This window comes from Leptonychotes weddellii, chromosome 5 (assembly GCF_054177405.1).
Source record: "Leptonychotes weddellii isolate Sample4059 chromosome 5, ASM5417740v2, whole genome shotgun sequence".
Lineage (NCBI taxonomy): Eukaryota > Metazoa > Chordata > Mammalia > Carnivora > Phocidae > Leptonychotes > Leptonychotes weddellii.
This window is the reverse complement of record NC_138373.1, coordinates 83,416,739-83,434,066: the sequence shown is the minus strand read 5'-3', so window position 1 is coordinate 83,434,066 and position 17,328 is coordinate 83,416,739. Positions and strand designations below refer to the sequence as shown.

At 37.6% G+C, this 17,328-nt stretch overlaps 1 protein-coding gene across 8 annotated transcripts in view; it reads left to right on the top strand.

Annotated features, from left to right (window-relative positions):
• Nucleotides 1-17,328, top strand: part of ABCC9 (ATP binding cassette subfamily C member 9) — a 137,585-nt gene that overhangs the window by 114,788 nt on the left and 5,469 nt on the right. For 7 of the 8 annotated variants that reach the window (XM_081821328.1, XM_081821325.1, XM_081821329.1 and 4 more), the window contains 8 exons: nucleotides 4,517-4,618; nucleotides 5,207-5,327; nucleotides 6,800-6,930; nucleotides 7,653-7,731; nucleotides 9,639-9,747; nucleotides 11,259-11,362; nucleotides 14,151-14,284; nucleotides 15,447-15,509. In XM_081821328.1, the coding sequence (XP_081677454.1) occupies nucleotides 4,517-4,618; nucleotides 5,207-5,327; nucleotides 6,800-6,930; nucleotides 7,653-7,731; nucleotides 9,639-9,747; nucleotides 11,259-11,362; nucleotides 14,151-14,284; nucleotides 15,447-15,509 (843 nt within the window). Of the gene's footprint in view, nucleotides 1-4,516; nucleotides 4,619-5,206; nucleotides 5,328-6,799; nucleotides 6,931-7,652; nucleotides 7,732-9,638; nucleotides 9,748-11,258; nucleotides 11,363-14,150; nucleotides 14,285-15,446; nucleotides 15,510-16,222; nucleotides 16,399-17,328 lie in introns of all 8 variants that reach the window. The other variant, XM_081821330.1, reaches the window with a different exon arrangement.

Below are 17,328 nucleotides of genomic sequence, written 5' to 3'. Positions count from 1 at the left end.
AAGATTAGTTGACCATAGAGTTGAGGGTCCATTTCTGGGCTCTCTATTCTGTTCCATTGATCTATGTGTCTGTTTTTGTGCCAGTACCATACTGTCTTGATGATGACAGCTTTGTAATAGAGCTGGAAGTCTGGAATTGTGATGCCCCTTTCAAGTAGTTTTAAAAACATTAGCCATGTGAAAGAGAGCCAGAAAATATATATTAGCTCAGACTTACTCATCAGCCTCCTCCCTTCCCTCCCTTCATCTCTCTTCACTTCTATTGCTGGCAATATTGCCAGGATAAGACTATCTATCTATCACCAAAATTACCATTTTAATTCAATAGAAAATAATTTAAATTATCATCTAACTGAATCTAACATTTAGTTCTGTATGAGTGAATCCAGGCCCCAATATAAAATATTCCATAGTCAATTTAATGAGGGAATGGTGTGAGAGAAAGAGAGAAAAAGAGAAAAAAAGAGGTAGTTTGAGTGCATAATGTTTTACATTTCTTTTATAATGTTTGCATTAAGCCTACTGTCTAATTTCCATTTTTTGAACTTCAGTGATTATTTTATTATTACACTTTTAAAAGAATGCAATTTTGAAAAAGAAAAGCAGAGCTGGAGGCATCACCATTCTGGACTTCAAATTATATTACAAAGCTGTGGTGATCAAGGCAGTATGAGACTGGCACAAAAACAGACACATAGATCAATGGAACAGAATAGAAAAACCCAGAAGTGGACCCACAACATAATGGGCAACTAATCTTCGACAAAGCAGGAAAGAATGTCCAATGGAAAAAAGACAGACTCTTCAACAAATGGTGTTGGGAAAATTAGACAGCCACATGCAGAAGAATGAAACTGGACCACTTTCTTTACATCATGCACAAAAATAAATTCAAAATAGTTGAAAGACCTAAATGTAAGACAGGAAACCACCAAAATCCTAGAGGAGAACCCAGGCAGCAACCTCTTTGACATCAGCCATAGCAACTTCTTACTATACACTATGTCTCCGGAGGCAAGGGAAACAAAAGCAAAAATGAACTATTGGGACTTCATGAAGATAAAAAGCTTCTGCACAGCGAAGGAAACAATCAACAAAACTAAAAGGCAACCTTCAAAATGGGAGAAGGTATTTGCAAATGACATATCTGATAAAGGGTTAATATCCAAAATCTATAAAGAACTTATCAAACTCAACACCCAAAAAACAAATAATCCAGTTAGGAAATGGGCAGAAGACATGAATAGACATTTTTCCAAAGAAGACATCCAGATGGCCATCAGACACATGAAAAGATGCTCCACATCACTCGGCATCAGGGAAATACAAATCAAAACCACAGTGAAATACCACCTCACACCAGTCAGAATGGCTAAAATTAACAAGTCAGGAAACGACAGATGTTGGCGGGGATGCGGAGAAAAGGGAACCCTCCTACACTGTTGGTGGGAATGCAAGCTGGTGCAGCCACTCTGGAAAACAGTATGGAGGTTCCTCACAAAGTTAAAAATAGAACTAACCTATGATCCAGGAATTACACTACCAAGTATTTACCCAAAGGATACAAAAATACTGATTTGAAGGGACACGTGCACCCTGATGTTTATAGCAGCATTATCAACAATAGCCAAATTGTGAAAGTGCCCAAATGTCCATCGACTGATGAAGATGTGGTATCTATATACAATGGAGTATTACTCATCCATAAAAAAGAATGAAACCTTGCCATTTGCAACAACGTGGATGAAGCTAGAGAGTATTATGCTAAACAAAATAAGCCAGTCAGCGAAAGACAAATATCATATGATTTTACTCATGTGGAATTTAAGAAATGAAACAGAGGAACATAGGGGAAAAAAAGAGAGGCAAACCATAAAACAGACTTTTAACTATAGAGAACAACCTGAAGGTTGATGGAGGGGAGGTGGAAGGGGGGATGGGCTAAATGGGTGATGGACATTAAGGAAGGCACTTGTGATGAGCACTGGGTGCTATATGTAAGTGATGAATCACCAAATTCTACTCCTGAAACTAATATTACACTATGTGTTAACTAAGTGGAATTTAAAAAAAGCTTGAACCAATATATATATGACTGTATGAATGAATGAAGCTCTTCCCAATAAGGTCAGCTGGGAGGAAGTGGAGAACAGAAATTAATAAAAATGTGCCTTGTTTCAAATCCTTAATGTGTATATTACCCACAGAAATTTCTCAGAAACTGAATGGTGTATTTCTTTATATCAAGCTGGGAGGGAGGGCCTTGCTCCAAGTATCCCTTGATACTAACTTACTTTCTGGGACTCATCACAGAAACTTCTTATGAGTCTTTTTAGAAAAGATATAGAAATTACAAATTTACACCATAACTTCAGAAGTGTTAACTTTACACAGAGGGCTGGAAGAGAAATTCATATTGCTGTAAATATTTTAGAAGTATTTGGGGAGCATGTTGCCATTTGTCAGATGTAAGAGTGGCCCAGACTGGTTAGATTATGCAGCCATGTAGTTGTTGCTTCAAATAAAGGGAAAAAGAAGAAGTACTGTCTAATTGGGATGTGACAAGTTGTTAACACATGGTCTGACTGGAAGAAGCGATCCAAGGAGTATTTACTACCTCTTGGGAATTTACTACCTCAAGAGAGTAACTCTGCATGATTCCTTTCTTTATTCTTTGTAAAGATCGTGGAAATCATTATGGAATTAAATTTTAGTGCCTCTTTGTAACCTTTGATGTTTTATGATGCACATAAACTTTTAAGCTTGCTTCAAACATTTGAAAATCATCCAGAGGAAGAAAGATATCCTGGTACATGGAGGTGGTGAAATGTAACGGGTATTTAATTTTTTTTTAGTCCTTTCAACGTCTTTGAATTAGGTATCATTTCTATTTTCCAAAGAAACTGAGTTTCAAAGGGGTTTAAATTATTTGTGTGGTAATTGGCAAAGTCAGCATCTGAGCCCAGATCTCTAATTTCAAGGCTGGGATTATTGATTGTTCCTCAAGAGCTGGATCTTTGGATCTGTTCTAAAAAGAGGCAGGAATGTGCACATGTGAGCTGACTTGAGTAACTTCATTTGTTGTCTCCAGCACGTTAAACACTCCATTACAGTCATTAAAGTCTTATCACCTAGTTACTAGTTGTTTTGTTTTTTTTTTGAGGGATCAGAGACATATCTAGCTAAAAAGGTCACAAGTGAGATGAAACTTGAAATAGTTCTAGAAGTACTCGTGCCTGAAATGCTACCTGCTTCCAGGATATATGACTCATCAGCATGAAAAGTTTTTAAGATTTCTTTTTCAATTGATAAGACAGAACAGTGCCTAAAAGTGCTGGGAAATGAGGAAGAAAGAAGTGTTTGAAAATGGACAGATGTGGGGTGTCTGGGTGGCTTAGTCGGTTAAGAATCCGACTCTTGATTGCAGGGTTGTGAGATCGAGCCCAGCATCGGACATGGACCGTGCTAAGATTCTCTCTCTCTCTCTCTCCCTCTGTCCCTCCACATACCCCCTGTGCTCTCCCTTTCTCTCTCTCTAAAATAAGTAAATAAAATCTTTTTTTAAAAAAAGAAAAGAGGGCGCCTGGGTGGCTCAGTTGGTTAAGCGACTGCCTTCAGCTTAGGCCATGATCCCAGGGTCCTGGGATCGAGCCCCGCATCGGGCTCCCTGCTCTGCGGGGAGCCTGCTTCTCCCTCTCCCACTCCCCCTGCTTGTGTTCCCTCTCTCGCTGTGTCTCTCTCTGTCAAATAAATAAATAAAATCTTTAAAAAAAAAAAAAAAGAAAAGAAATGGACAGATGTGCCCTGTTTCTTATTTGAGTTAAAGACTGACCTCAATGAATTTTTAAAATTTCACAGGAGAGTTTATCACTGATAGACCATAGATAATTCAAGTGCTCTAAGACTGGCCCACACTTCCCATTTATGAGTAAATATAACCCTTATTCTTATTTACATGGAATCTGGAGATTTAATGTCCTAGACTCTGAGCCCAGATATTTGAAAAAAGTCTAGATATGAATCTCAACAAGGTAACCAGATGCAAATTTCTGCAGGGCCCTTACTGTATTGCACAAGGGAGATAGATCACAATCCAGATATAAGTACACATGAAATTTAAGGTAGTAAATCAAGTCCCCAGATAATTACTTATCTGGCAACACAATGCAATAGAAAGGGCCTGTTGTGGGGGGGTGCGGGGGAGGGGAGGAGAAAAAGAAACCCTATGTCTGACACTGGTTGGGCCACAAATTGCAGTTGAATTTCTGGCAAGTTATTTAACTTCTATGAATCCATTTCTGCATGGATACAATTAGAGCATTGAATTACGCCCATTCTAGCCTTAATATGGTGAGTTGGCATTCATCCTTATCTTAGGTAGTGTTCCTCGGAAACTTAACAGGACACACAAGAAGTGATGTGTACTGTCTTAGTGATAACCTCTCCAAATCGATTGGGATCTTTTGTTTAAGAACTTGAGGAAAATCTTTTAACGATTTTTCTTGCTCCTTTCTAGGATTATCTGGGAGCTTGCATTGTCCTCACTGCGTCTATTGCATCCATCAGCGGCTCTTCCAATTCTGGATTGGTGGGTTTGGGTCTTCTATATGCACTTACGGTAGGTATGGATGAACACATCACTTTTCATGTAGTGTTGAAGGTACTTTCTATAGTTATTATCAATTCCTATTCATGGATGTAAGAGGAGCAGATTGAAATTCATAACAAATGACATCTTGCAAATAAAAGGAGATTGGGGCCCAAACCCAGCATTTTAGGGCAGCGTGGATTCAGTACTGATACTGCAAATTGGTTTTTAGAAACTCCTCAAAATCTATGGTGAGAGCACTCCCAAGGCTGTTTGAGATCCCTGTCCCTAACTTGTTCACAGCCTATCTGGGGACACTAAAATGAATATGAATATAAATGAGAAGTGCAATCAGAGCTACATTCAACTTGTGCAGGGAAATCAGAGGACAGTTTACGAATCATTGACATGTGAGGACCCTTGAAGAAGAGTGGACACCTCCTTTGCCTATTTTATCCCATGACACCCTCCCTGGTCTCTGATATCTTGCAGCACTTATGAATTGTACCACATGATATACACTAACTGTCCAAGTCATCCTATCCTAAAATATCCAGTGATTACAAAGATCATTACTTCATTTCAAATGTGTTAATTTCTTTTTGTCACCTGACACAGATAACCAATTATTTGAACTGGGTTGTGAGGAACTTGGCTGACCTGGAGGTCCAGATGGGGGCAGTGAAGAAAGTGAACAGTTTCTTGACTATGGAATCTGAGAACTATGAAGGCACTATGGGTATTGCTCTGAATATTATTTTGTTTCACTTAAATATTTTATACAAATATTAGTTGTGTGTCAGACACATTGTCGTTTTTGGTTTTGTTTTCCACTTTAATATCCAAGAATCCCTTCTTGTCTTGGCTTTGCTTTATGAGATACACCTGAAATGATATGGCTATTTAGGCCTGAAAAGTTTGGGATACGACCAGACTCCAAATAGATGTTATGTAGTAATATTTAAAGAGAATTATAAAAAGTATTTGGACTTAGGGCGCCTGGGTGGCTCAGTCGTTAAGCGTCTGCCTTTGGCTCAGGTCATGATCCCAGAGTCCTGGGATCGAGCCCCGCATCGGGTTCCCCGCTCCGTGGGAAGCCTGCTTCTCCCTCTCCCACTCCCCCTGCTTGTGTTCTCTCTCTCGCTGTCTCTCTCTCTCTGTCAAATAAATAAATAAAATCTTTAAAAAAAAAATATTTGGACTTTATTACATTCATTACCAACCTACACTATGAACTATTTATTGTGTTCTCTTTCTCAAGATCGTATTAACTTAGATGTCAAGAAACTTGGCTCTTACTGAGATTCTCAGCTTTGCTAGAATAAAATTGGCAGGAAATTCAATACTGAAGATGGAATGATCTTTCTTAAATTCAAATTTCATGCTTAAAATGAATTATTTTGCCTAAATCGTTCAATAGCTATCTGGGTCTTCAAGGACAAAATCCAGATAAGTTAGCTAAGACCACTAGACTCTTCATTAGTCGATCCTTGCCCACCTACCTGGTCTCATCTCTCATCATCTATCCAACATGCCAAGGTTTCTTTTTATCTTTGTTCTCTCCATATATATTTGAAACAAATCTCCCCATCCCTAATCCTTTAAGACTCATCTCAGGCACCATCTTCTCTTGAAACCCTCCTGGAACTCTCAGGTTACCACCATCTGTGCTCCCAGAGCACCTTGGGTTGGACTCCATCATGTGACCCTGCATGCAGTACTATAGATCCTGATGCTTCCCCAGGACACAGGGAGCACTTTGTGGCATGTCTTTCATCTCCATATTCTCATCACCTTGCACAACACTTCTCATTTTAAGCACTCAAATGTTTGATGACTGACTGAACAAATGAATGAATTTGCAGATGAACTATCTTCAATAGAACCAAACGATGGAATACAGAAAAGACATGATAGTTCATGCTTCCAAAAGAAACACACACAAAAGCTATTTTGAAATTTCTTAATCAATAGGCCTTTACTCTGAATGTAATTTTAATTTTAAAAAGACACAGAATTTGGTTCAGTATTACTTAAAATTTATTTTTTATATGTATATGTTTGTATGTATAAATGTATATAAGTATGTGTATGTTTCTTCCTGCCCCTCTTTCCTTCCCTCTCTCTCCCTCCCTCTCTCTCTCCCCCTCTCTTCCTGTCTCCCTCTCTCCTTCTCCCTCTGACTTCCCCTACTCCACCCTCACCCCCCAGACCCTTCTCAAGTTCCAGAACATTGGCCACAGGAAGGAGAGATCAAGATTCATGACCTGTGTGTCAGATATGAAAATAATCTGAAACCTGTTCTTAAGCATGTCAAGGCGTACATCAAACCAGGGCAAAAGGTATGGAATTCACTGCCATTTGTTTCATACAAATCAGAGGATGGAGCCACTTGATCACTATCTAAGCTCTTGAGATATTCAGCCAAGTACATTTTCACTGGGCTCACATAATACTCCCTATACTTGTAAGTCAAATTATCTACATAGAGAGAAAAGAGAGAGAGAGGATCAGGATAAAATACATGTTCTCTAAGTTGTATTGACATTCATTATTCTCCCGGGAAGATCAGGAAAATCAACAATATGTGTGTTTGTCCAAATTTCTGGCTTCTGGCTTACAGCCATATCAGACATCTCCTTGAGGACTTTTGCATTTGTACTAGCTTTAGTCCCAAAATGATTTGTTTTAGCTACTTTAAAAAGAGAAAATGTGCAGAAAAGAATTGGAGCCAGTCTACTTTTTGTTATAAAATCATCACTTCTAAGATAAAATTGAATACTTACTTATTAGACCAACAATATACTAAATGCAAAAATTAAGCCACGAAGGAAAAACAACACAGCCACATACAAATAAAAAGAGTTAGAATGAAATCATTGAAGATTTGGTGAGGACTCTGTGTTTTTATCTTAATGTTCATAATAAAAGAATGACGATTTATTAGCTATTTAAATAGAGGTACAGTTTCCCCATGGTATCTTGTCAAAATTAAAAATACTTTGTGCCCATCTTCTGCCTTTTTTCTGAGTCCTTTTCTGTCTGAGTGACATTTGCTTTTTAGGTGGGCATATGTGGTCGCACTGGTAGCGGGAAATCATCATTATCACTGGCTTTCTTCAGAATGGTGGATATATTTGATGGTAAGTTACTAACTAAATGTTCTCATTCGCCATGTGGTGCTTTTCCTTAAAAATAGTGAGGCATCAACTTACCTAATCCTGCAGAAATAAAGAGCAAATATTTATAAGGACTTTGTGTCCTGAGACCCATGATTTGAGGCAGGTGTCCCAGGTCAACAGTCTGGAAGTAAAGAATGAACATAAAATTGCTAATAAAATTATTAGCTCTAAACTCAGCTCTAGAGATTGTTGTTAAAGAATTCTAATAAACTGGTAAAATGAAAACAAAGCCACCCATTTTGAACAGCAGTAGATGTAGGTGGCATTTCAAGAGGAAAGGAGAGAAAGGAAGGCTGTCTTGCTTTGCTCAAACTAAAAACACATCCCTTTCCATCAGAGGAAAAAAATGCAAGGAGATAAGTAATCTGCATTATTAATTTTGGTGCATGACTCTTACCTTCATAACATGGTTTAATGATGCTGAACATTTTGTGGGGTGGCAACTTGCTAAGTGCCAAGCACATGTTGACAATATACAAAAATATTTATCCATCCACAAAATTATTAATAACATGATACATGGGAATAATTTAATCTTTGCTTTAGAGAAAATATGTCACATTATTTAGTCTATCAAGTGACCTATAAATAGCCCAGCACATAAACCGTCTTGAGTAAAAGGGAATCCAGCAATGTGCTTGATCATCAGCTCCAGGAAGCGCTTCCTACTATCATCTGAAATGATTGCGATGATGATTATAGTACTTCACATTTTTATTGTACTTGACAGTTTATATTACTTAATCTACACAACAGCTCTGTGAGGTGAAGAGGTCAGTTTATGAACAGAGATGAACTACAGTAATTGCAGTCTCCTTGGGGGTTAGATTCAGGAGCAGAGTAGGTAGGCATCAGCCGCTGGGTTAGCAGCTTGCTCTTCCATGGCTAGTAATAATAAATAATACACAGATACTTTAAGGAATTTCAGTGGATTTTCATTATAAGTCAGTTACATGATCCAAAGACAATTGATTGACACTTTCCATTAAAAAAACAAAAACGTTGGTTATAACTGAACATATTAGATTAGCCTGTTCCTTATGAATCCAGAAACATGTTTTCAGGCCCCATGTGGACTATCAATGACTGATTCTCTTGGTTAGCATTAGGCTATTAAGATTTTAATAGATAATGTGTTATTCCTGAAAGAAAGGTTAAGCTGACCACCTTGCCTCCTCTTGAATCTACATCTAGCTGGAAAAGGGACTCCACCTGCCATTCTTTGCTTGGCCTGCTCATTTCATATGGCAGTACTGTCTTCGCACAAAGTGACATAATCTATCTTAAAATAATCTATCAATTTGAGGTCAAAGATATCAAGATGGCACAAGTCTCTAATAAGTCTAAATACAGTATGGAGAAATTCATTAAAATTTGATATCTATGTCATAGAATTTCCTTTCTTATTTACAATACACTGTCCTGTTCAATCAATAAAAGAGTGAATAATTTAGACAAAATTACTGTCTTCAGGGAGTTTATATTCTAGTTGGGAGAGAGAGACTATAAAAAAAGATAAGTACATGTATATAAAATATCTTGTGAAGGAAAATAAAGCAGGGAACAAGGATAAAGGAATATTGGAAGGGAGAGGACCCATTAAGGAGAAAAAGTACTTTTGGTTTGTATGAACCATGGAAACTGAATAAAAACTGAGAATCTCTTTAAGAGAAAATACATAGGAAAGAGAACATACCACCAAAATGTATATTTTTCATAAAAATGCATAATGATGCTTTTAATAGTTAAATGGAAAGCTTTATCTTCTGATAAACCCTGAACTAGGAAGGTACTTTCAATTTGTAAACAAATATTATTTTACTTTTGATTTTACTAAATGCCTGCAATTTTTTGTTTCTGTTTAACAGGAAAGATTGTCATTGATGGGATAGACATTTCAAAACTACCACTGCACACACTACGTTCTAGACTTTCAATCATTTTGCAGGATCCAATACTATTCAGTGGTTCTATTAGGTAGGTGATGTATTCAATAGAAACCCGAATGTCTCAGGATTTACCTTTTGGCTCATAGGAGAGTTTTACTCAGAACTGTTTTTCAGGTAGGTGTGAAAGACATTTTCAGGATGATAAGAAGGAATATTCTAGTCAACAATTCTGGTCAACCCTAGAGTTGCTAAATTAACCTCTACAGAGGCCAGTCCTTTATTTATTCCAGGAGCTTTGCTCTTTCAATTTGACTCCACAAAAGTCACTTCTTCCTCAGTACTTGGGGCAGTGATTCTTTTTTTTTTTTAAGATTTTATTTATTTATTTGACAGAGAGAGACACAGCGAGAGAGGGAACACAAGCAAGGGGAGTGGGAGAGGGAGAGAGAGAAGCAGACTCCCCACTGAGCTGGGAGTCTGACGTGGGGCTCTATCCCAGGACCCTGGGATCATGACCTTGAGCCTAGGGCAGATGCTTAACAACTGAGCCACCCAGGTGCCCCTGGGGCAATGATTCTTGGCAGACATTTCTAAGGTGTTCTACCCTACAGATATCCTGCCTATCACTATGTGTCTGGCTTGGGCTCAGCAATATTGAGTTTGGTTAATCCCTTGATTCCCCCATCCCTCATAATTTTTCTTTCAGCCAAAATTGCTTTTAAGAAGCTGCTACAATCTTCTCCGTGCCTGGTTTATGGTTTCCCACAGTAAAAAAAAAAAAAAAAAGCAGTATCTACTACCTGCTAAGTGCTTTAAATATATTGTCTCATCAAATCCTCAAAGCACTGCTTTAGTATACATATTATTATCCTCATTTTACAGATGAGCATTTTGAAACTCAGAGAAGCTCTAACTGGTTCAAGTTCATACACTTAGTAAGTGGTAGAGTTTGTCTGATTCCCAGAGTCCACCATGGCATTAACCACCAGGTCATGTCTCTCAATGCATCCATCTTTTGTTCTCTCTTGCTCCCCTCCTCTACCTTAATTACAAAGAAATATTGCCACCTCCTTTTGTCTTGAAGAGAAAATGGACGTAAGATTGCTCAATATTCAGCTGTAAAATCACTTTAATTGAAAGTTGCGGATGTATGCAGTTATTTAGAAACGCCATAGTGAATTTACATGTCCCGGTAGATTTACTATGAATACTACTATTGTGGTTGGTGCAGCACAGCTCATCTAAGATAGCATTACGTGTTCCCGTATAATCATTGGTTCTGTAAAAACACTTTGCTAGACACTATTCAAGTTACATTAAATATATCAAAGTGGATAAATCCACATAATGAATTTTATCATGTCGTATCTTGCATATAAACTTACTAATTGTATCTTTGGAAAACATTTTTCATAACATTAAGGTCATTCATTTATTCATCCAACATGAATTGAATGCCTGCTCTATCCTGAGCACTGTTCTAGGTATTAGGGATATAGCAATAACCAAAACAAATGGAACTTATATATTTAAGGAAAGAACAGCAATAAGCAAACGTATGTATTTATTGACTAAATAACTTATTTTTTTCCCCTACAGATTTAATTTAGATCCAGAGTGTAAATGCACAGACGACAGACTCTGGGAAGCTCTAGAAATTGCTCAGCTCAAGAATATGGTCAAATCCCTACCAGGAGGTCTAGGTATATTTTCTAGAGAATACACTTATTTTTACATATGCAATTAATTCTATATATCTCTATATTTTATGCTAAAATCACATAATTCATGTTAAGTCCCTTTAAACTTAAAATAATCTCCAAAAGGTCTTTAGGATACTTCAAAATCTAATGTTTTTGCATAGGATGCCAGAGGATAAAACTTATAACAAATTCTGTTCTATATGAACACTCCAAAATATTCCAGTTAATACATTTAACTCTTCGGTCTTTTCACTTTTAGTGGTACAGTTATTTTATTTTATTTTATTTTATTTTATTTTATTTTATTTTATTTTATTTTATTTTATTTTATTAGAGAGAGAGGGTGCAAGAGGGTGAGTGGGGGAGGAGGGGCAGGGGGAGAGAGAGAATCTCAAGCAGGCTCCATCTCATGACCCTGAGATCATGCCCTGAGCTGAAATCAAGAGTCGGATGCTTAACTGACTAAGCCACCCAGGCGCCCAAGTGGTACAGGTCATTTGAATCAGAATATTTCCCTGTGGTCATTCTACTCATGTGATTGACATGACCCCTGACTCCCAGTAAATGGGTAGGAGGATTGAAGAGGCTACTAGGTTCAGAGTAGTTGGTACCATGTAGGAGCAGGCAGTTTCTCCACATTGGCAGCCATTTTCTTTGTTGCCAGAAGGGCCTATTCCTTATATTTATGTGACATAATTTTGTGAAGACATTATTTTCTATGACCTTGCTACAACCTCAGTTTTAGCCACCTGTGTAAGAGATAAAACATGTACTCAAACAATCAGATATAAATTTAGTCCCAGAGGTAGACAATTTCTGGCAAATAACTGATGACAGAATAAAACAACAACATGAATAATTAAAGAACATGATTAACAAAACAAAACAACAGAAAGTACACAATGCGGTCTTTAATTCATAAAAATGATGAATATCTATAATTTTGGACTTTTGCTTCCTTTGATAAGGAAAATCTATGTCCTAAGACAGCCGACAGAGCCAGTGAGAGAGTCCCAGTCCTTGCCCCAGGGCTCTTCTGGGTTCTTTTCCCTGCTCTGCTTCCCGAATGCACCAATCTGGGTTCTTCTCCCTGCCCTGCTTTGTGCATGCGCCAAAAGTGCCAAGTATGCAGAAGTAAAAGTGTATAAATTGCCCCCTTTGTTTGTGCTTGGGGCTCAGACCTTTGGAGACCACTCTCCTCTGAGCCCGCTGGCGTTAAACAAACCTCCTATCCTCCAAGATCTCCGAGTGCCGCTTGGTTCTTCTGTCAGGCGATCCAGTCCAGGTTCCGTAACACCTTAAAATCTGAACTCATTTAAGAAAGCAGTCAGAAAGATAAGAGTTGGTTGATATTCTAATTTTAATACATAATATGTAGCTGCCATGTTGATTGTGTTGTTTTGGCATCTAGAAAAAAAATCAGCCCACAAAATAAAACATGTTTATTTGGGAAGGTGGACCTACTCAAAAACAATACCTTTTATGATTTTAATTAAGTCCCAAGGGAAAGGCCTCCCACAAACAGAAATTGAGATAGCATGTCTTTAAAGATAGTTTTATTGACCTTGCCAGTGTTAGACTATGGGAGCAATTCCAGGGATCTGGATGAACTTCCCCATCATAATTTTGATGTCTCTCATGGCGAGCCAAGCAAGTCTACTTGAGAAATTGATACTGCATATAGACCCTTCTCCTGTGATATTTAGAGACACTCACACCTTTAGTAGTTGGGAATACAGGCAATTAATGACTTTGTAGTCCTCTTCCTTCACGCAAAAGATGTATGCACCTGTTTTGAATCATGGGCACAATGTTCAAGGGTTATGGTACAGTGTAAGCAACAGGGGATTATATTTACACTATGTAATTGAATGTTGTTTATGTTCATTGTCTTCATAAAGATTACATCAGTTGCTTGATAAAGATCTGGTTCAGGCCAATTCTGGTGAAAAACATCCATCATCTCTTGCACCCTCCTTATTTATTATGTAAATTAAAATTTAGAGAATAAAGGCATAGCCCCCAAGCATGAAAAATTACAAGAATCTGATGCAATGAGAAAACAGAAAATAGAAATTTATCCCTAGGACTCTACTAGGATGTGTTTGAATTCTAATAAAAGAGATGTTTTGAGAACAGAATTTATCTTAAACTCACAAGAGGACAGTTTATGAAATGTGGATGGAAACCAAAAAAGAAAAAGAAAATGATAATGAGGATCTAACATTCATTTATCTATCCAACAAGGTTTTATTCAGCTGCTATGTCAGATACCAAGTGCTGAGGATACACTGATGAACAAAAATAAATCCAGTCTTTAACCATGTGGAACTTACAGTCCAGTGGGATGGTATAATAAAAAGAGAATGGACATTGGAGTCAAGAATGTTCTGTTTCTTATCAAGCTCTACTGCAAATTAGCTCTGTGATCATGGGCAAGCCACTTCATTTCTCTGGGCCTCAGATAACTATGTTAAATAATCTCCTTAGATAATTATATTAAATAATTAAATAACCTCTAGGGTCTTCCAGTTTTCAAAATGCCTTACCAGTATTTTATATCCTGCATAAGGAGGTAATTTACCACCTTTTGTCAAAAATAGGATGGCCCAGGATCATCTCCATTTTCCCAAAGTAAAATTCCTCTTTGCCTCTCCAGTATGAAATGTTTGCAGCAGTACAGTGAGATCCAGTATCCTCTTGTGGGACATTCCTATTTTTCCCTACTTTGCTCAAGGAAAATGTTAGTAGCATTTTAGTGAAATCCTTGCTTCTCTCTCTGATGTAGATGCAGTTGTCACTGAAGGTGGGGAGAACTTCAGTGTTGGACAGAGACAGCTGTTCTGCCTTGCTAGGGCCTTTGTCCGCAAGAGCAGCATTCTCATCATGGACGAAGCCACGGCTTCCATTGACATGGCCACGGTGAGTGCATTATCTGTACTTCTTAAATTGAAGATCTGGGGAAATGCACATGAAAATTACAACTTAGTTTTTCCCGCTTGGGTTCAAAGTCCTCAGTACTGTTGTTTCAGTGCCTTCTCATTCATCTCTTTAATCAATTGATGATAGCACATTGAGAATTAAAATAAAGGAGACATGACAGTTTACTGCCAGTCAACATAAAATAAATTGGCCATCACTTTTTGATAAATTCTTAAAACAGTATAATTCCAGTGCTCAGTTGACAAGAGTACTGTACTGTGTTCAAGCGTTCAAGTCTTACGCCATGGAAGTTATAAAATGAAGTATGCAAATCTTATTGCTAACCAAAATCAATCATTATTTTCTAAAGCAATTTGAAGAAGGATTCACTAGAATTAATAATGATCTTCTCAGTGTGTTCATGGTAACGAGCCAGAAACTTTGCCTTTTGAAAGAAATTATTTAAAACTGTTAAATACGCCAAGAAGGATCTGTCTAGAAGGCTATGATTAAGTGGAGAAAATGTCACATTAAGCCACAAACTGTAAGCGTGAGCAATTAATGTTGTTCTTATACAAGTTAACTTGATATTAAAAGTTTGGCATCAGAAAGGACAAAAATAAAAAACATCCACAAACATGGTATTTTCTTGCTGCACACTCTAGATTGGGTAAAAAATATCCAAAAAGCTGAAACGGTTTCAAGATTATTAACAGTCCATTATATATGGAAATGCTAATTGACATCATTTTTTTCTGTTAAGACTAATCAGTTATACAAAGTTATAAATCCTTCTCAAAGTTAACATAATTTAAAGTAATAAATAGTTTCTAATTAAGCCAGTTCACTAGATACATAACTACATCAAAATTAGTATTAATTGCTAAGGATTTACAATATTTACAATTTACAATAAAGGTTATTATAATACAGCCTCAGTAGAGATGGGAGAGAAAGGGAGAATGGAGCATATGGAGCCTTTGGAGCCCAGCAGAAGCTTACTGTGGGGACTGCTCCAGGGAAGACAGGAGCTGGGAGTTCTCAGCAGGGATTGGGCCTGGGGGCGGGGCGCGGGGCGGTCTTTGCTCTCGGGGACAAAATAGTATGGAGAGAAAAAGGACTCCAGAGAAAATTCAGGCTTAATTTATTGATTTTTTGGCAGGAAAACATTTTGCAGAAAGTGGTAATGACGGCTTTTGCAGACCGCACCGTTGTTACAATAGCTGTAAGTATTGGAGACAGGGTTGATTTACTCCTCTTTGGTTTTTGTTCCAAGATTCAATAATCTTTATTTTGGGGCAATTCAAGTATATGTATCTTGAATTATGTATTTCTCTGCCAATGTTTCTGTATCTGTGCAAAACAAAAAACCAAAACAACAACAACAACAAAACACAGCTATGCTCTGAAAGCCTTTATATTGTTTTTTTTTTTTCCCCAAACTGTTCTACCTAGCTCCCCTAATTTACAGTGATGGGATATCTTAAATCTAAGGATTCCAACAGGAATGCCTGCGTTTTTTTTTTTCACCAGATACAGATGGTAGTTCATATGGGATAATTCTCTTTTCAATAATCTAATCACCCGATGAGCAGTTTCAGAAGCAAAATTCTTCTACGTGACTACCAATTCTGCTACCGCTTACACTTAATTTCTGTTCCTATTCACCTAACTGTTTAAAAAAAGAAGGTAATGAGATACATCACAGCTGAGGTAGATACTTTCTCTGAGCACCAATCCAATTGAAGAATTGCCCAAATCTTTGTAATTGTAATAGCTTAACTTACATTAGGCCATGGTTTTCTTCTTCCTCTTTGCAGGTGGATGGATTCTTGCTCACATTTAGGCTTAATGTTTAACAAGAACTTTTTTGATCGAATCACCTGGACATTTTCCCTCTTGCTGATTCTCGTCTTTCCATTTCTCTTTTCTCTCCAGCACCGTGTTTCTTCTATTTTGGATGCAGGTCTTATTTTAGTCTTCTCTGAGGGTATTTTAGTGGAGTGTGATACTGTTCCAAACTTGCTCGCCCACAAGAATGGCCTCTTTTCCACTTTGGTGATGACCAACAAGTAGACCATCATCAGCTACCCTGCCAACTGTCCCATCCTCCGGTAGTTATCTTAAGGGCATCCTTCTCAGCCAGGCAGGGCTAATGCAGTGATTAAAGGGGGTGGTGCGGTGAGAGAGCTACCTACAGAGTGTTCTCACATAAATCAGCTCAACCAGCTGATTCAGTTATGTTCAATACTGAATGAGGCGCATGCATAATTTTCTAATATATATATATATATATGCAAAAGATAGTATTTACAAAAACCCAAGAACCAGATTCACCTCTGTTGTAAGGACCAATTTCACTCTTCTTTGGGGAATATATTGTAAGTGTCCTTAAAAATACTGTACATGTTCCTTACCTGCCCTGAAGATTGCATTTTTTTAATTTACAGAATTATTTAGGTTTAACTGTTGAATACTGGGAGCTATGTATGGAGTGCTTGCTTATGCTTCCATTTTTGTCAATGATGCATGGAAAAAGAGCAGCCTTTGAAGTGCAGCGTTTTTTAAAGTGGCAGGAAATCAGGGCCCACCTTCTGTACACAAGGTCTAAATGAAAAAAAACACTTTTCTCTCACTTTCCCAATGAACTCTGCCCTGGAGGAGAGTTTCCTGATTAAGTCATTCATACTAGAGTGTGAATGATTTAATGGGTGAGAGAACTGGCTAACTTGAAAACAGTTCTCTAATATTTTCAAGAATTTTCTCACTGGAGAAGGTAGGAAGATATTTGGAGGTGGGGGAGAAAGAACGGACTGGTAAAGGGGGGGAAGCAGACCCTTGCATACTCAAAAGACTAGTTTTTTCTCTCTTCTGCATGAAGCATGGTATTGTTGAGTGGCCCCATTTAGTTTACACCTGGAAGATTACTTGAGCATAATTTGTATTTTTAACCAAAAAATTATGTTCTCTTTCTTGTCCACCTACATTCACTGAATACTTTTCCATAGACTTCTGTATCTTTCACTCATTCTTCATTTCAAGAC